General features: G+C 37.6%; 1 protein-coding gene across 2 annotated transcripts in view; it reads right to left on the reverse strand.

Annotated features, from left to right (window-relative positions):
- Positions 1-18188, reverse strand: part of dpp6a (dipeptidyl-peptidase 6a) — a 937255-nt gene that overhangs the window by 237436 nt on the left and 681631 nt on the right. For both annotated transcript variants that reach the window (XM_039753634.1, XM_039753633.1), the window contains exons 4-5: positions 10819-10913; positions 2439-2513 (exon numbers count right to left, since the gene is read on the reverse strand). In XM_039753634.1, the coding sequence (XP_039609568.1) occupies positions 2439-2513; positions 10819-10913 (170 nt within the window). The remainder of the gene's footprint in view (positions 1-2438; positions 2514-10818; positions 10914-18188) is intronic.

The raw sequence follows: 18188 nt of genomic DNA on the forward strand, positions 1-18188 counted from the left end.
ACTAAAAATACAATGCAGTGTAATCAAATAAGTTTAGATTGTTATGTGTATAAAGTAAAATAAAATTCTTACATGCACTTGTTTGCCACCACTCTGCCAGAGCATAAATTTCAGTCTATAGGCTGGGTAGAATAACTACACAGAATATAATAGGTGAAAATTACGCACCGTTTAGGAAAAGAATAATTTGATTTGAGCACACATCTGTCTGTTTTTTTTACCAAGCCATTGCAGAACATACCTGTTGAAGAAACAGAATTTCAAATGCTAAAGTGGGATATTAAACAGAATATAACTGGGATTGTCATAACTTCACCCATGGCACACGCTGCAAGCAGACAAGCGAGCAAGAACTTATTTCCAGTTTACTTTTGTTGTCACAAGCATGCCTCAGAAATGTTAAGGCTTTTTTTCACAATTGGCCCCCAATACACTCCATTATGAAACACAACAGAAGGGTAGTTTTTTTTTTTAATTTATAAAATTTTCTTCACTTTAAAATGCAATTTCATGTGGCAAATTAAATATGTTCAGTGATTGTGAAGAAATTACTTTGACTTGGGAAAAAAAAGCATCTTTTAATACTTGGTAAATACCTAGCCTGTAATTGCTTCCTATTTTTAAATGAATACTGTGGAACAAAATCAGCAAACACTGTGCTGATTTAACTGTCTGCTTTTACAAGCTTGTTTAATTCAAATCACATAAGGAGAAAGTAAAAGATTCTCATGATGCCTCTGTTATTCAAAGTGGAAAATTAAAATTCAACATAACTAAAAAATATGTATTTGAAACAGAAAATAGCCCTAAAGAAAAGTGAGCTAAATTCAGCTGAAAACCTCCAAACAACATAGAAGAGTTGATAATGTGTAAATATTCTTTTGACAAATCTGTTTCATTCTACCAAATATACAATTTGTCAAAACATATTTTCCTCTCTTTCTCAAAAGGGGTGTGGTTCAGTAAACTTAATTTACATTTAAAAACAAGGAATGGTAACACAAAGAAAATAATGGTAGAAAATGAAATTAGGGTTCTTCATTGAAAGTCTCATTTATTATTGGCTTTGCCAAATGAAAAGGATGTATAATGTATTGTAGGCCAAACCTGGAGAATGACAGAGATTAGGACTTACTTACACTTCAGTGATAGTAATGACCCATCAGAAAGTTCCTCATATATGTATATTAAGGAAAAATGTACCTTGAAACAAAAGTTGTTTATTGATTTTTCATTATCTGATGTGAGACTCTATCTTTTGAACATTCAGGTCAACAGAAAATGTACTCATGCGGGACTATGTTAACTGATATGAAAGTTGAAGCATTTTGCATTTTTAGTTACTTCACCCATGACTAAGTTAATCCCATTTTTTATTAAATATTTTTGTAACAGTGAGTTATATTAAAAAATAACAGCAATAACAGAATGCAATTACATGTGTTAGTAGCCTATATTAAATATGTGGTTTGAAAAGCATGTTACAATATCATTCTGTTAAAATTGTATCTTAAATTGGATTGTGGTGAATTAATAGTGTAAAAATGCGGCAGATTCCAATTCAAATGATCTAAAAATGGTATGATCTGATGTATTGGAGGGTCTATGACTAAAAACAGCTTTCAATATTACCTTATGAACGGAGAAAGCCAACTGAAATAAATTCTTCAACTAGCTATTAATACTGGTTAAAACCCAGTAATTCATTACAATTTTACAAATAGCCAAGAACTTGGAAAGCGACTGATTTCTTGTATAATGGGTAAGAATTATCTTAAAGATATTAATTCATGTCTGATAAGCTAAAGTGGCTCTTTGGGCATAAATAAAACGTAACTTATAGTGTCTTTTATACATTTTACTACTAAGTGACTCTTTCAGCATTTGGTGGCTGTAATCATGCCCTGCCCTTGGCATTTCTGGCAAAATTAGCTTCTTCATGCACCACAGAAACAGTATAACATGGCACAGCCCTTATTTTATGCCCAGTTATCCTACAGCAAAGCAACTGGATCTATTTTCTGGTAAGAGTGAAGTATTCTAAAAGAATTCTGAAATTGCGAAATACTTAGTATAAGTCTATCAAAGATATCTACTAATGTAATAAAAAAGGAAGATCACATTTAATGACATTAGATGTCTGGCTGTCTACTACATGAATTTCTATAAATCATTTTGTAATATTGTAGTAACAGGTTTCAGTATATGTGACTATTAACATTAATCTTATAAGGCATTGCTAGCAATGCCAGCTATATCTTTAATTCTTAAAAAGTTCAGAACATACCACCTTTTTAATTTTTACCAGATGATCAATTTCAGTTTTTACAACCATGTAAAGAAGATGCTGCATTGCTAAATAATTACAACAGGGTTGTAGCACAGAATAAAATGTTTAATTATTTTATGGCAAGTTGGAAAAAAATGGAAGGACTTACAGGTGTAACACTGTATGCAAGCAAAGCATACTTCATATCTGGTGACACTTCATACTTGCTGGCTGTATAGGTGACCTGCAAAAAAGAAAAATCATTTGTGTAAATATGGGCTTCATTTTCTCCATTGTCAAACAAAATATAATGACCAATTTAAAATTACTGTATAACATCAGAAGGGTATAACTGGACCACTACAAGGAACAGTCTTGTCTCCTTTTCTCTTCAGTCTGTTCACCTCAGAATATAAATACAACACCAGGTCATGTCACTTGTAGAAATTCTCAGATGATTTTGCACTAATGTGGTCTATCAATAAAGAAGATGTGACAGAGTAGAGGAGTCAGGTGGAGAAGTTTGTTTCTTGGTACAATGAGAATTGTCTGCAACTCAATATCAGCAAATCCAAGGAACTGGTTACTGACTTTTGCAGCACCAAAGATCCTCTATGTCCAATCACTATTCAAGGAGTGGACGTAGAGGTTCTTGACTCCTACAAATGTTTGGGGGTCAACATTAATGACAGGTGGGACTAGTCTCAGAACACAGAAGAACTTTATAAAAAGATGAAGAGCAGGCTCTTTGTCCTTAGGAGATTGTGTTCCTTTAATATGAAAAGTGACATCCTTCAAATCTTCTTGAACTTTGTGATGGCCAGAGAAATTGCTTACACTGTAGTGTCCTGAGCTGGTAACATCACTTCAAGAAAGGCCCAGTGAATCGACAAGCTAATTAAAAGGACAGGCTTTGTTAAGGGATGCACTCCGGACCCCCTGGAGGTCATAGCAAAGGAGAGAATTAAAACAAAACTGAGTGCCATTATAAACAATTCTGCACATCCTCTCTCTGGCACACTAACACTGAGTACTCTCTGAAAACAAATTATATAGCAAAAATGTGTCAAGAAACGCTACTGGGGATCCTTTATACGAACAACAATATGCCTGCAATATCCCTTTGCAACCAGCAATGCGGTCTCGGTAACCACAACATCTCAGATTTTAATTAAAAAATGCTCTACTGGATTATCTCACAAGTCAGAGTCTCTGGTGTGAATAAGAAATTCCCATGCCTTATAGTTTTTGAGTTCAGGGGATGAAAATTAAAGTTGCTTATGAGGCTCCTCTGGGATTTAGGGGCCCTGCAGATTAAGCTTCATTAGTTTGAATGTAGATCTGCACCTGCTCTCTCTTTCTCTCTCTCACACACTCACACACACACACACACACACCTTCTCAGGATGTCTGAGCCCGTTCCCTCCCAGTTGCATATGACCCCCACCAGACTTTTCATGCCATCTTTTTTGTTATTTTTTTGTGCTTAATAGCTTTGCTGTTTGCCTTTTCGTTGTTAGTACTCTGGAAAACAGATCTGCATGGTATAAGAAAATGGATAAAACTGTAGGATAAAACATTTGGCATAGAATACTGTTCATTTGTTTGAGGCAAGTTTAAGAAGCCAGAAGAATATTTTTTGCAGTGGCAAGTTTATCAGAAAAGCTTTATTACACATTAGATATGTCCACGAAAATTAAAATACAAAATTTTATGATGGCAAGTGTCACTATTTTTACAGCAGTATTTTTTAACCCCCACAAAAAAGATATGAAACAGTTAATAGAGAATACTCAAGTAGAACCAAGTCCCTCCATTCATTTTCTGACCCTGTTAATCCAATGTAGAGTAGTGGGAACTGGCACGTATTTCAGCATCATTGAATACAAAGCAGCAACCACACTCAATGAACACCCACACTCACTCATGCTGTGCAAATTTAAAGACACAAATTAACCTAAAATTGTAGGTCTTGTGGATGTGAGTGGACAACCAGAATACCTTTAAGTATTGGTAAAAAAATAAACACTTCATAAAGCCGGTGCACAAGCAAATATTTGAACCCAAGACTCTGGAGCTATGAGAGAACAATGCTAGTCTCTGAGCTGTTACTAATGTATAGGGATACATTGAAATGAATTAATTCCATGTTTTAATATGTGTAAATATAACAACTTTAAATTTAAGTTCTCTTCTGGTCTAGATTGACTTGTTTTATTAAATAAGTCAGCCTATATTCTTTTCAGTTAGATTCTTCTCCAAATACAGTACTGTCTATAATTTTAGGTATTTAAAAAGATTGCGTGTACACTTTCAAAAAGTACCGTTTGATGATCACACAAGCAGATCTTGGTTCATCCTTACATGAATAAACTATTAGAATCATTTGTAGGTTTATTGAACTTTTGTTTGTTTCCCTCTCTATGTAGGGCTCTGAGCTGGCCTATTGTGTAAAGGAATAGTGAAAAACTGAACAGAAAACTTGCTATTACTGTGATACTCATAACTGGACATTGGGGTACTTTTGTTTTTGCATTGTCTTATTTCAGCAGAATGGTGCAATTTATATTTCTTGAAAACCTTATGACTTCTATCTGTGGATTAGATGAAAAGTAAACCCCAGCATGAAAACAAATGAGGGGCTGATGTAACTATGCAAATTAACTGTTCCCATTTTAAGAAATTGTGGCTTCTTTGTAACTGTAAACTCAGCATGGGATTGTTTATTATAGTAAATATGTTTCATACCAATGTGATTTAAAAATCTACTGGAAGAATATGTTAGACCTTATGGATATCAAAGCCAAAGAAAGAAACCTTTACAGACATGCTAAACTATACCCTAAATTTATATTATGCTTCACTTTAGACTTCAGTTAATTTCATAAAACTGATAAATGGCACATGATTTAATGTAAACTTTTATATTTGCCAATGCAAATTCTTCTTCTTCAAAAGTAAAACTACACTGAACATAAGACCTACATATCTATATTCAATTTTCACATTTCAATGTATCAAAGTAAGCATTACGCACATATTCTCAACAGAATATTTAAAATCTGGACAACATCTGCTCATTATTTTCACTTCTCTATAGATAAACACTCCAATCAGACACCTTGATTTGTGAAACTTTAAAAATTGTAATGTTGAATAAACACTTATTATACTGATGTTATTTTACAATTTACACTGACAGGATTTTGTGTATAGGTCTTTGAATAAAAAATAAAAAAGGAAAAGAATGCATTTTCACTGGTGATATTTTTCTGCCTCGCTTTCACAACACCTCATTTAGTCTCTCATTACATTATGAAGTTGTTAGTGTCACAATGCAGTGAAAAGACATGATTTGCTATTTTCTTGCCTTATGAGCTGATATGGGCACACTCACACCAAGAGCTGCTAAGAGTTACCATGTCAAGTTGCACTTGGTAACATAAATTTTTGTCTATGCACACACACAGAATTATATATTTAAAGGTGATGAGAGGCTTTCTCACGGGTTATCCAAGGCAGACAGGCTATGTCAGTAAACATTAAATTCACCAAAATTACCAAAACCAAAAGGAATAAGAAAACAGCATAAGCAGGTGTAAGATCAAAACTATGACTCTAGAATGCATAGTCCACAAACTACTCTCCTCTCATCCCAATCAACAATCTACTAACTCCTCTTGAATCTGGAGGGTTACTGTACGGGGACTGCACTGAATTTGGTCACAGCTGCTTTTAGATCTACTCAAGCTGTTTCTCCTTATGCATCTTGAACTTTCATCACCTAAGATAATGCTTGTGGTAAAGTGAGGTCAGCAGCTGATCACCTTTTTAAATAAATAGTCACTGCACTCGCTGCTTAAGGAGGAGGCATGGTAGTGTTGCTGGAGCAGTTTCCAGGCGCGATGCAATACGGGTGTTTCTGCATTTGAGTGCACAGGTGATGAATCGCCCATGTCCGTAAATTGATGCCGGAAGCTGCTAATCACCACACCTGTGCCACATCCCTACGTATAACAGGAGATGCGCTATTGCGAGTGGGGAAAAAAAAGGGGTAGAACAATAGAACAAGGAAAAGGGAAAGAGAGGATAAAAGGATTATGAAGATCAGTCTTTGTGAGGACGATCCAGACATCTAAGCAGGAAAGGCAGCATGAGATGGGTCCCGTGAAGGAGCATAGGTTGTGGCGCTCTAGGGGCTGGTTTGCCCCACTGACTAATGATGTGGAGTGGGGCGAGCCTGGCTGATGATCTCCCCAGGGATCTGAGGTATGACTGTGGGGGTGTGAAATGGAGGCAGCCAAGACAGGGGTTAGGGGATGAAGATTGTGTTTGCTGAGTCTCTGCCAGCTGCGTGAGTTATGGGTGAGCCCAGGAGACGAAAAAAGAGATTGGCTGTGATCATCCGTTTTTGAAGAGAACATCAAGGATCCAGTGACTATTTTTAATGTCTGTTTTAAAAGGATTTATTTTTTGGGATTTTATCCCGCACCTGTTTTTATGGTTTATTTGTTTACAGAATATTTTTGAAGCACTGCACAATTTATTTGGACACTTTTTATTTATTTTTAATAACTGAATACTTTTTACACCATCCCCTTGCTCCATATGTGATTTGTCAGCTCATCCAGTTACAGTATAGACTGTTACGGGTTCGAGGGGCTCCCTAATGGGAAGAGGGAACATTGAAGTAGGATCTGCACTTTCACACTGTTAACTACTCTCTGCTTATCTCCTCCCTCAACAGACCTGGAATCCGTGGTATTCCTTTGGAATAGTTCACGTCCTGCCTTTCTGACCAATCCTTTAGTGACCAATCCAGTGTTGGGTCCGCTTATTTCTCTCTCTACATTTCCTCTTATTTCCCCCTCCAAAACCACAGGTTTCAGTCCAGATCTATAGCTGTCTGTCTGCCATCTCATCATGAATAAATACTCATCACCTCTGTTGTGGACTAGGAGTCCCAAAGCATGTACTGTAAGTTTTGAGAGCTCCAAAAATGCCCACTGGGGAAACATCATCTGAATTCTCCACTAGACACAAATTATTATTCATAAATTAAAAAGGTTTAAAAATTCTCTGACGTTAACATGAAGCTATTTGGAGATAGATAGATAGATAGATAGATAGATAGATAGATAGATAGATAGATAGATAGATAGATAGATAGATAGATAGATAGATAGATAGATAGATAGATAGATACTTTATTAATCCCAAGGGGAAATTTAAACACTCCAGCAGCAGCATACTGATAAAAAACAATATTAAATTAAAGAGTGATAAAAAAGCAGGTATAATGAACAATAACTTCGTATAATGTTAGCATTTAAGGGGTGGAATTGAAGAGTCGCATAGTGTGGGGGAGGAACGATCTCCTCAGTCTGTCAGTGGAGCAGGACAGTGACAGCAGTCTGTGGCTGAAGCTGCTCATCTGTCTGGAGATGATACTGTCTAGTGGATGCAGTGGATTCTCCATTATTGACTGGAGCCTGCTCAGTGCCCGTTGCTCTGCCACGGATGTCAAACTGTCCAGCTCCGTGCCTACAATAGAGCCTGCTTTCCTCACCAGTTTGTCCAGGCGTGAGGCGTCCCTCTTCTTTATGCTGCCTCCTCAGCACACCACCGTGTAGAAGAGGGCACTCGCCACAACAGTCTGATAGAATATCTGCAGCATCTTATTAGAATGCAAAGACATAAGAGTTGAGTAAACTCTATAGCAATCTGAAGCGAACAAAGTCCTAATACAGAATCCAAGGCATATTCCAAAAACACACAGGGGGTTAAAAATCCAATAAATCATAGAAGAACAATAAACACAAGTAAACTCGCCAACTCCCTAGTGCATTCAAAATGAACCACCAGGAACTGTGGGAGACCCTCAGATTTATAGGGCAGAACAAAAAGAACATAAAAGAAGACTTTGAATCCTAGCCAGGGAAGGAATTCTGACTGAGATATATTAACCTTAAACTTTCAAAGTCAGATATCCGTACTTGTTTTCTGAATCTATTACTCAGATTTGCTTATAAGCAAATCTCTTGAAGATGTCACCCTTTCACAATCAGTCTCAGTCAGAAGTTGTGGAATGACTGTGGACTCCTCACTTTTATTCATCAAATATACACCTTTAATGACCCAATCATGTCATTTCTTTCGTCATTATATTCAGAGGATTAAACCCTTTCTCATTATGCCACACAATTTCTTGTCCAGGCACTTGTTCTTTTTCTGCTGGATTATTGCAACTCTCTCCCAGAGCAGCTTCCTTCAACTGCTATCCAGCCTTTCCAGCTCATACAGAATGCAGCTGCTCGACTGGTATTCTCTGTCTCTCATTTAAGTCCTACAACTCCTCTGCTTCGTCTCTACGCTGGCTTCCAGTTACGGCAAGGTTCCAGATCAAAGCAATGGTCTTAACCCTATGGTTCTCTGAATGTTTCTGCTAACCAATATGTTTAGTCATTGATATCTCCACATGGCCCTTCAAGATATCTGTACTTTACATTTGAGAGGCTCATCAAACATAACTGGTGAGTGGCACAGAGAATATAGATGAAGAAATCAGGACACCTCAGACATTAAAATGAGAGGTGTAACAGAAACGTACTTGCTAGCACAAAAATGTAATATTTTTATAGAAACCCAAACACTTTTGCCAGCTTGATAACAGGGATGTTTATGTTGGTTTCAGGGAAATGTTATGGGATTGTGTGACGATGTGGGTTCGACTCGCCCCGTGGCTTGCTACGACTATTACGCCCCCTCACGAAGCTGCGAGTGTGGTGATTATTTATTTAAATGGCCTTTACTGAGCGAGCTGTGGACCCATAACACCACAGATTGACATTTTTCCATAGTCCATCCAAGGCACTTTTATGATCGCTTACATTTTAATTAGCACACTAATTACTCAAAGGAATGAGGGAAACAGACAGTATGGATAGTTTGCATCCATAAACACATTGAACACTGACAAACAACCCTGTGGCCCTGGAGTTATGGGCACATCTTGAATATCCCACCCTAGGCTGAAAATCAGAAACATGACAATTCAAAACTTACTCCATATCGTGGATCAATTTTTCTCACTCGATCACCAAAAAACAGATGGGTCTTTACAAAAAGTCTGAAACCAATGTACAATTTTAAAATACTGTTCAGAAAGTAACTACTAGGGATTCAGCAACAGTTAAAATTGTAATGCTACAGGAATTAAGAAGAAAATAAAAAATGTACAAACAAGTGATAAAAATGGGTCAGAGCTGCAAAAAAAGCAATAACAAATCACCTTAGGTCCTGATGAATAAAATGTAATTTTGGTTGTTGTTGCTAAGTGACTGCGGAATGATTTAATTTTTTTCCCCCTTTTGTTGCCAAATTTTAGCTTTCATCTGTATTACTCCCACAATCAAAAACAGAGACTATTAAAATTCTGCACATATTTAAAATTATTTTATTTTTATTTCTGACTATAACAGCCAGGGACTAAGAGTGCAGTGTGCAGCTGTGTACAGAATGTGATCAAGCACAGAAAATAATAGGCCCGGTTCCTTTTACATTATATAAATGATTCAGACCAAAATATTGAAAACAACTTGAACTTTTCAATTAATTAAATTACGTAGATTAAGTGAAACCCAAGACTAAGCAAAAGCACATAACATATTTTCTAACTGCCACCTCTAGGAATTATTATGTTACAGCAAGACTTTGCCCCATTGCATATATTAATTTTCAATTATATTGCTATTTTAATGTGTTTTTATGTTTTTATGTATTCGATGTTAATATTATGTATATTTACCATTTGTATGTATGCATCCATCCATCCATCCGTTATCCAACCCGCTATATCCTAACTACAGGGTCACGGGGGTCTGCTGGAGCCAATCCCAGACAACGCAGGGCGCAAGGCAGGGCGCCAGCCCACCACAGATGTATGCACTGTGTATTTAAGTTATTATTAAGTTAATATATTACTTGTGTTTTGTCAGTGGAACACTGAGATGCCTAGGTTGCCCGCAGCTGGCATACTTCCTCAAACCCAAAACATTGGTATTCATAGACTGAGATGGAGCAGGGCAAATGAGGACACAAAACAACAATTTCTGCTGCAAATGTGCAAAGTGAATGAAAACAAAGGCATCATGATGTTCAAAGGAAAGAGAAAAGCAAATAAATAAATAAATAATTCATTAAACAAGTGTTCATTGGAGATAAAATTTATAAAATAAATATATCTACATAAATAAGTTAAAATCCAAAACAGTAGAGAAATAAAACCCTTTTTCGTTCCCAGTAATCTCTTCCTATCCTCATCAGGAACTTGAGGGTCTTCCTATGGAACCACCCACAAAACATGAGGTACATATGACAACATACACAGATTCATACAAACTAAATGATCAATAAATGTCACATAACAAAAGGAACCAAAAAGGAACAAAACAGACATAAATGCAGCATTTGAATCCCAGCCAGAACTATTACAATCTCACAAAAGAAAGACGAAGAAATACTTAAATATGACATGAAAAAATACTTACAAATTTTTTGCTCTCAATCACAATTGTAGTTTCGTTTGTTTCCACATTATATCTCACAACACTGCCTTCTTGGGTATGGTATATAAGTTCATTATCTGTTTCAAACAGAAGAAAAAAAGAAAACATCAGTTGGTCTAGCAAATAAATGCAGAAATAGCTCTAGATATGTTATTAGCATGACATTTCATGTATTTATATTTGATATGTAATGTACATATAGTACTTAAAGAATATTTGAGCAGGACTGAAAGTGCTACTTGGTGGGTCATTTTTATGTTTTTCACGAGTTACTTTGAATCTGTTTATGTATTTGTACTCCGACAGTTGCTGTGGCAGTTCTGTCAGAAAGATCCATCCATTCATCCATTATCCAACCCATTGTATCTTAACTACAGGGTCACGGGGGTCTGCTGGAGTCAATCCCAGCCAACACAGGGTGCAAGGCAGGAAACAAACCCTGGGCCGGGCACCAGCCCACCACAGGTGTCAGAAAGATAAAACCTTCAAAACTATATTAAACATACATATAAGAATTTTTATAACAGTAAATTAAACCAATGCAAAATAAAATTTCAGTGGTTTGAAAATATATCACATGATATTCTCATGGGTAAAGCAATATCCAGCATGGCTATTGATGTAACTGTAAACACATCCAATTAAGCAACCATGAAATTAGACAATGCTTACTTCTGAGAAGGACAGCCATGACAAATTTAGACAAGACATCACATTGTCAACAAAGGTCTGTATTGTTAAAGCTGTTGTGTTTCCAGTAGTGATGTATGCCTGTGAGAGCTGGACTATTACTAAAGCTGTATGTAAAAGAATCAATGCCTTTGAACTTTGATGCTGGAGAAAACTGCTGAGAGTTCTTTGGAAAGCAAGAAGATTCAACAAATTAAAACTTGGAAAATAAAAACAATTCAAGCAGATTTCTCAATGGAGGGCTTGATAGTCAAAAAAGTGCACATTCTTTGGCCATATAATGAGAAGGCAGGATTCCTTTGAGAAGACCCTTAGATCAGGGAAAATTAAAAGAAAAAGTATGATAGACAGATAGGTAACATTACTGAGATAATGCTTATGACCATGAAGGAACTCAATGATGAAGTTTCAGATAGAAAGGCCTGGCATGCTAAAGTCCATTAGATCACAAATAGTCTGACTGAACTAAAGGTTTTAACAGCAACAAAAACACAATTTGGCTATCCATCCATTCATTAATTTTTCAAACTTGCTTAATCCAAATCAGAGTCCGGAAATCCAGCAGCATGGAAGCCAATTCTGTAATAGGCACCACTCTATCATATGATACACTCACACACCTACACCAAACAGATTTTGAGTCACCAGTTAAGCAAACAGCCACATCTTTGGGATGTGTGTGAAAAACAAGACCCATGCAGAAATATAAAGTATCCAGGTTGGTATCTGAACCCAGTCTGCAAGAGCTGTGAGACTTCACTTCTAGACATAATATACTGTATTATACAGTGTGATGTTAAATTTACATCTGCTGTAGACTCAAGAGGTTACAGAAGAATGACCTGATAAACCAAAAAACATCCAGCAAGTGACAGTTCTGTGAGTGAAAGCAAATCGTTAATGAGAGAGGTCAGTGGAGAATGGGCAAAGCCTGTCAAGCTAAAAAAAAACACCTATAAATAGTCAAATACCAGCTCTTTACAACAGTGTTGTACAAAAAGGACATCTCTGCCTGCACAGTACACCAGATTTTGAAGTAAATAGGCTACAGCAGTAAAGGCCCAAGCTGGTTTGCACTCTTCTCAGCTAAGAATAAGAAGATGGGGAATGTGGTCACCAGAAGTGGACAAATGCTTGGTTCAAAATTTGGCATAAATAGCACAAATGTCTTAATCTATCCTGCCTTTTTCTAATGGAACAGGTTTTTGTTGTGAAGGGTACAGTGTAATGGAATGGTGAATGTTTTCTTGGCCCATATTAGCCAACTAATATCAAGTGTCATTTGAATTCCACAGCATTGCTGCTGACTCCGTACATCCCTTTTAGACCGCAGTGTTCCCATTTGCAAATTAATATTTCATTAATAATGATATATCATCTCAAACTGTTTCCATTAATCGGGGAGTGATGGTCCCACATCTCCATCTAGCAGAGCAGTGTAAGGATAAAGTGTAACAAGAGGTTCGCAGCAGGAATTAGTGTTACAAAGATCTGTAGAATGTTCACGTTTTTGAGAAAGCATGAGGATAAATTCCAAAAGGAATGTTTCCAGACCTTCGTTGAACACAGTACATGCAACAAACAATTCAGGCTGTTCTCAAAGTAAAATAGGATGCCCAGTGCTAGACAGGTATACCTTTCTCTATTATAAAAAAAAATCTTGGAAGGCTTGGAAGGAGACGAGACGTGATTTTCTCAGAGACAGTTTAACGTCCCGCGAGACAAGGCAGTGAGACAAAAGGACAGCTGCTGTAAAGGCTTTTAAATGTTTGAAGCTTTGCAAGGCATGCAGATTATGAAGCACGGAGAAACAGCAGCAGCAAGCCATCTGATCGAGCATAGAGGAGGTAAAAAAATGTATTTGTTCCCCATTGTTTAAGAGAGGGTTTCGGAGGAACGACCACATCTCGTTAGCGTGCATTCAGCCCCCCTCTTCACAACGCGAGAGGTAGACACACGAAGTGGTTGGCACGTAGCAAGCCCTGGGGTGGGGGGGTCGAATGGAGGGGGCGAGCAAAGCAAGCAGGGGGCAAAGCCCCCTAGTAATAAAAAGGCAACTGAGTGCATAACATGTATAAAGACAGAACAGGAAACTTAATTAGTATTCCTACATGCAAGATTAACCAATGCAAAGCATGTGGTACCTTAGAGCAAAATGCAGTAATTCTCAAAATATACTTACTATATGTCTGAATTAAAACAATTTTGAAAGTACAGTACATTATTAACAGTATAGCACTAATATGTTAGTGTGTCATTATGAGCCTAATACTTGAAAAATGTCTGACACAACAACATAAAACAATGTTTGGTCTTCAGCTCCTTTCTTTGAAGGGATTGGATGAAAAAGCATTAAGGCCAGTTTATATTTCACGTGACGTGATGCATGCTGCAGTGGACGATGTAGCTACGCAAGGGTTTTACTGTTTATACTTGCGCACATACTTTACATTGTGGCGAGTGGCTGGGGGTGGTACCCAGCCGGGGTGCCCAGGAGGACCACAGGAGGGCTTACACCTCCTCCAGACCACAAGGGGGCTACTGCCCTGGTGGCTGTGGGGACCACGGGAACTGAGCATGGACGCTCAACCCTATAGGGGCCCATGGTCACCGCCAGGGGGCGCCCCAATGTCTGTGGAGCCCTGGTCCTCAACACTTCTGCCACACCCAGAAGCGCTGGGAGAAGGAAGACCAGCTGACAGAAGATTATCGGGAGGCACCTGGAGCACGTCCAGGTAGGAATAAAAGGGGCCACCTCCCTCCATTCGTTGCCTTGAATCGGGAGTGGAGAAGGACGGAGCTCGGGAGAAGAAAGGAGGTGGCCTGAAGAGAGTGAGGAATTTTGTTGAGGCCCGGACTTTGGGGTTGTGTTTGCACTTGTAAATAGTAGCAATTGTAAATGAATGTGTGTGGGTGAATTAAAACCATGTCTACCTTTCTGTGCCGTTTTCCACAACGTAAATCTGGAAGAATCCACCAGGTGGCAGTGCGAGATATTAGATAGATAGATAGATAGATAGATAGATAGATAGATAGATAGATAGATAGATAGATAGATAGATAGATAGATACTTTATTAATCCCAAGGGGAAATTCACATAATCCAGCAGCAGTATACTGATACAAAAACAATATTAAATTAAAGAGTAATAAAAATGCATGTAAAAGCAGACAATAACTTTGAATAATGTTAGCATTTACTCCCCCGGGTGGAATTGAAGAGTCACATAGTGTGGGGGAGGAACAATCTCCTCAGTCCTTTAGTGAAGCAGGACAGTAACAACAGTCTGTCACTGAAGCTACTCCTCTGCCTGGAGATGACACTGTTCAGTGGATGCCGTGGATTATTCATGATTGACGGGAGTTTGCTTAATGCCCGTCGCTCTGCTACAGATGTCAAACTGTCCAGTTTCATTCCTACAATACAGCCTGCCTTCCTAACAAGTTTGTCCAGGCGTGAGACGTCCTTCTTCTTTATGCTGCCTCCCCAGCACACCACTGCGTAGAAGAGGGCACTCGCCACAGCCGTCTGGTAGAACATCTACAGCATCTTATTGCAGATGTTGAAGGTTCTTACAGTGAGAACAGGTTTGGCCTTGCTGTGTTGTGAATTGCCTGGAACACCTATTAAATCCGATGACACCTTGCTGCAATATCTCTGAAAAGGATGTTTAAGGATTAAATCCATCAATCCAGAAATGTGCCCATTCCAGCTAGCATTGGGCATGAGGCAGAAACAATCCCTAGACAGGGCATCAGTTCATCACAAGGTGAATACAAGCACTCACATACACTAGCGTCATTTTAATGTCACCAAATCTGCATATCTTTGGAAGGAAACTGAAGCACACTGTGGAAACCCAGCAGGAAAATATGTAAACTCCAAACAGGGAATACCAGCGACCAATGACTCCCTGTGAGATAGCAGCGATACTGCTCCACCACCGTGTCACCCCCATGTGTGTAATTATTAAAAGTATTCATTATTTAAACGAAATTAATGATTTATCTGTAAAATGTAACATACATACTTTAATGCATTTCATCATGAAAGTGATATCAAGTATAAATCTAAAGATTATAAATTTGCAGAGAGTTGGAATATCATACATTTAATGTGTTGTGTGGTGATCTATTGCTGCTTGCCGCTGCTGTCAGGTCAGGAGGAAGTCCAAGAAGCTTGTAGCGATTAAAAACTGGGATGACGTTTATGACAGTCTGCTTTAATGATGAAGTAACCAACAAGGTTAAAGTGGACATTTCGAGACTAAAGCCAAAATGTCTACTTTAATCACAAAATACACCTTTCCACATGTCCTTAATTTTTTTTCTCTGTTGCTCAAATACAGCACTGTACATTTATGTTGCTGTTGTAAAGTTGCAAAAAAAGAAAGACAGCATAAAAGATGGTATGTGAGACTTTTAAAATGTATCGTATCATTACGATCGGGAATATGCAACGCTTGAATATAAAAGCACCACGAATGCATCTGTATGTCGGCATTTTGTTTCACCACATTGAACCATTCATCAAACACCGAAGTGCGCACATCGATCCCATAGAATCCGCATAGAGGCTTTCTGTCACATGTAGATAGTAAACAGAGACTCTGACGTCACATTCCAACTTTTATCACATTGTGCCCCCCGACTTTTTGCTGGTAATGCAACTTGCTCACGTGTCACGTTAATTTCTGAGGATCTGCTCAGAGGACGCGTCAAATGAATGCTGTGAACACGTGGCAGCCATGATGTGCGTATGTGTTCTGAGCGTGAAGTATAAACAAGCCCTAATGTCTAAAGATGAAGTCAGGACCTGTGTGCTAAGGCTAAGGTAAAAAACCATGTTAAGTGATTTACTGTACATTGTTAGCAAACTTTTTTAAATATAACAAGGTACAGTAAATGTTTTTCCCATCCCAGATTACGTAGGCTCCACCTGATTAGTTCTGACTCTGATATATATATATATATATATATATATATATATATATATATATATATATATATATATATATATATATATATATATATACACTGTAGAGAGGAAGCACTAGATTATTCTAAATGCCTTACTATTTGGCCATTCTTAAGATGTATTTTAATATATGTTGATTGTGTTTTCATTTCTTTGAAATGGTCCCTTGTAAAGAGCTCAATATCAAAATTTTGACACAGTCACATTTTTTAAAACAAGCTACCTCCTCTTTAGTATTTCTATAGAACTTTATGTTAGCGCATATTTTTAAATGTAGATTCATGCTATTTATAAATTTCTGCTAAATTACTGAATCTCTGTATGGAACAAGAATAAAAGAAAATTTACTGCTATCTCAGCATTTCTCTGTTCTGATCCTAAGAGCCCAGTTTCTTCATTTTCCACTGCAATTAAACTTTGAATCACTGAGTAACAAGTCAAATGAAATCAATATCATCTGCTATCTTGCTCATAGGGCAGTGCTTGTGTCATCCCATACTGTACGTGTAACAACATACTCAGCAAGGTATGGCAATTAGCATCTTTTGGGGTGGCGATTACAGAAAAAAATGGAACATAAACCAAGATTGTGGAAAACTATCAAAATAGGACCTGGCCTCCTAATTAACATTTTAGTTCATTAAATGCATTATAAATATGCTGTACTGTGCAGATTCTGTGCTTTTTTCCAGCATATTGCATATACATTAGCAATCAGTACTACTTCCATCCTCTGCCCTAGCACTGCTTCATAAGTGAAGATAATTTTAAGTTATTTTTTATTTTAAATATGTGTATTATTTATGGTAGTTTTGTTGTTTCTATGGTCAAATGCACAATGGGTTTACAAATGAAAGGAGATATTTAGTGATGCTTCTTTTATTAGCTAAATCTTACTTGTCTCAGCACCACTTTCTAAAACTTTTTAAAAGCTGTTAATCTTTCCATTTCAACTAAACTGCTCTAGAGTTTGATCATTCCCCATAACTGTTTGTGTGAAGAATTTATCTTGGCTTCTGTTTTAATGCTCTATACACTCTACCATATCTATGAGATGAGACTATATCTGATAAAGTATGCAGCACATCTTCTGGTATAGGCTTTGGACTACTGCTAGTCTCTGCGAGCTGGGGTAAAGGCATGTGTGGCATATGTGGTGTAGCATATATTAAGTAGCAGCTCATATTAAGTTCAAGTCCTTGATGTTTCAGCCTCTGTTTCTCTCTCTATGTATAAAATCCAACGTCTGTCTGTTTTTCACGCGAGAACTACTTAATGGATTTAGATCAGGTTTTTTCTGTAATATGCTTGAACATTCCGGTTGATTTTGCCACTTCTCTCAATGCGCTAAGTATCATAGTTCACTTGCAGTACCGATTTATTTGTGCGAATCTGTGAAAAACTCAGAGGGCCGATGGGTGGAGGGCCCTCCTCACTCACGCACCAGCTTTGAGGCAAATCATACATCCGCTTAGTTAGCGAATGAGAGAACTACTTAATGGATTTAGATCAGGTTTTTTTCTAGAATTTGCTTGAACATTTCGGTTGATTTTGCAACTTCTCTAATTGTGCTAAGAATCAAAGTTTGCTTGCAGGGGTGATATTTTCACGCTAATCCAAGAGGCTGTGGGCCAAAGGGAGTGGGAAGCTTGACGTCAAAAGTGGGTAGTTGGTGTACCTCTGC

The sequence above is a fragment of the Polypterus senegalus genome, chromosome 5 (genome assembly GCF_016835505.1).
Source record: "Polypterus senegalus isolate Bchr_013 chromosome 5, ASM1683550v1, whole genome shotgun sequence".
Classification (NCBI taxonomy): Eukaryota; Metazoa; Chordata; class Cladistia; order Polypteriformes; family Polypteridae; genus Polypterus; species Polypterus senegalus.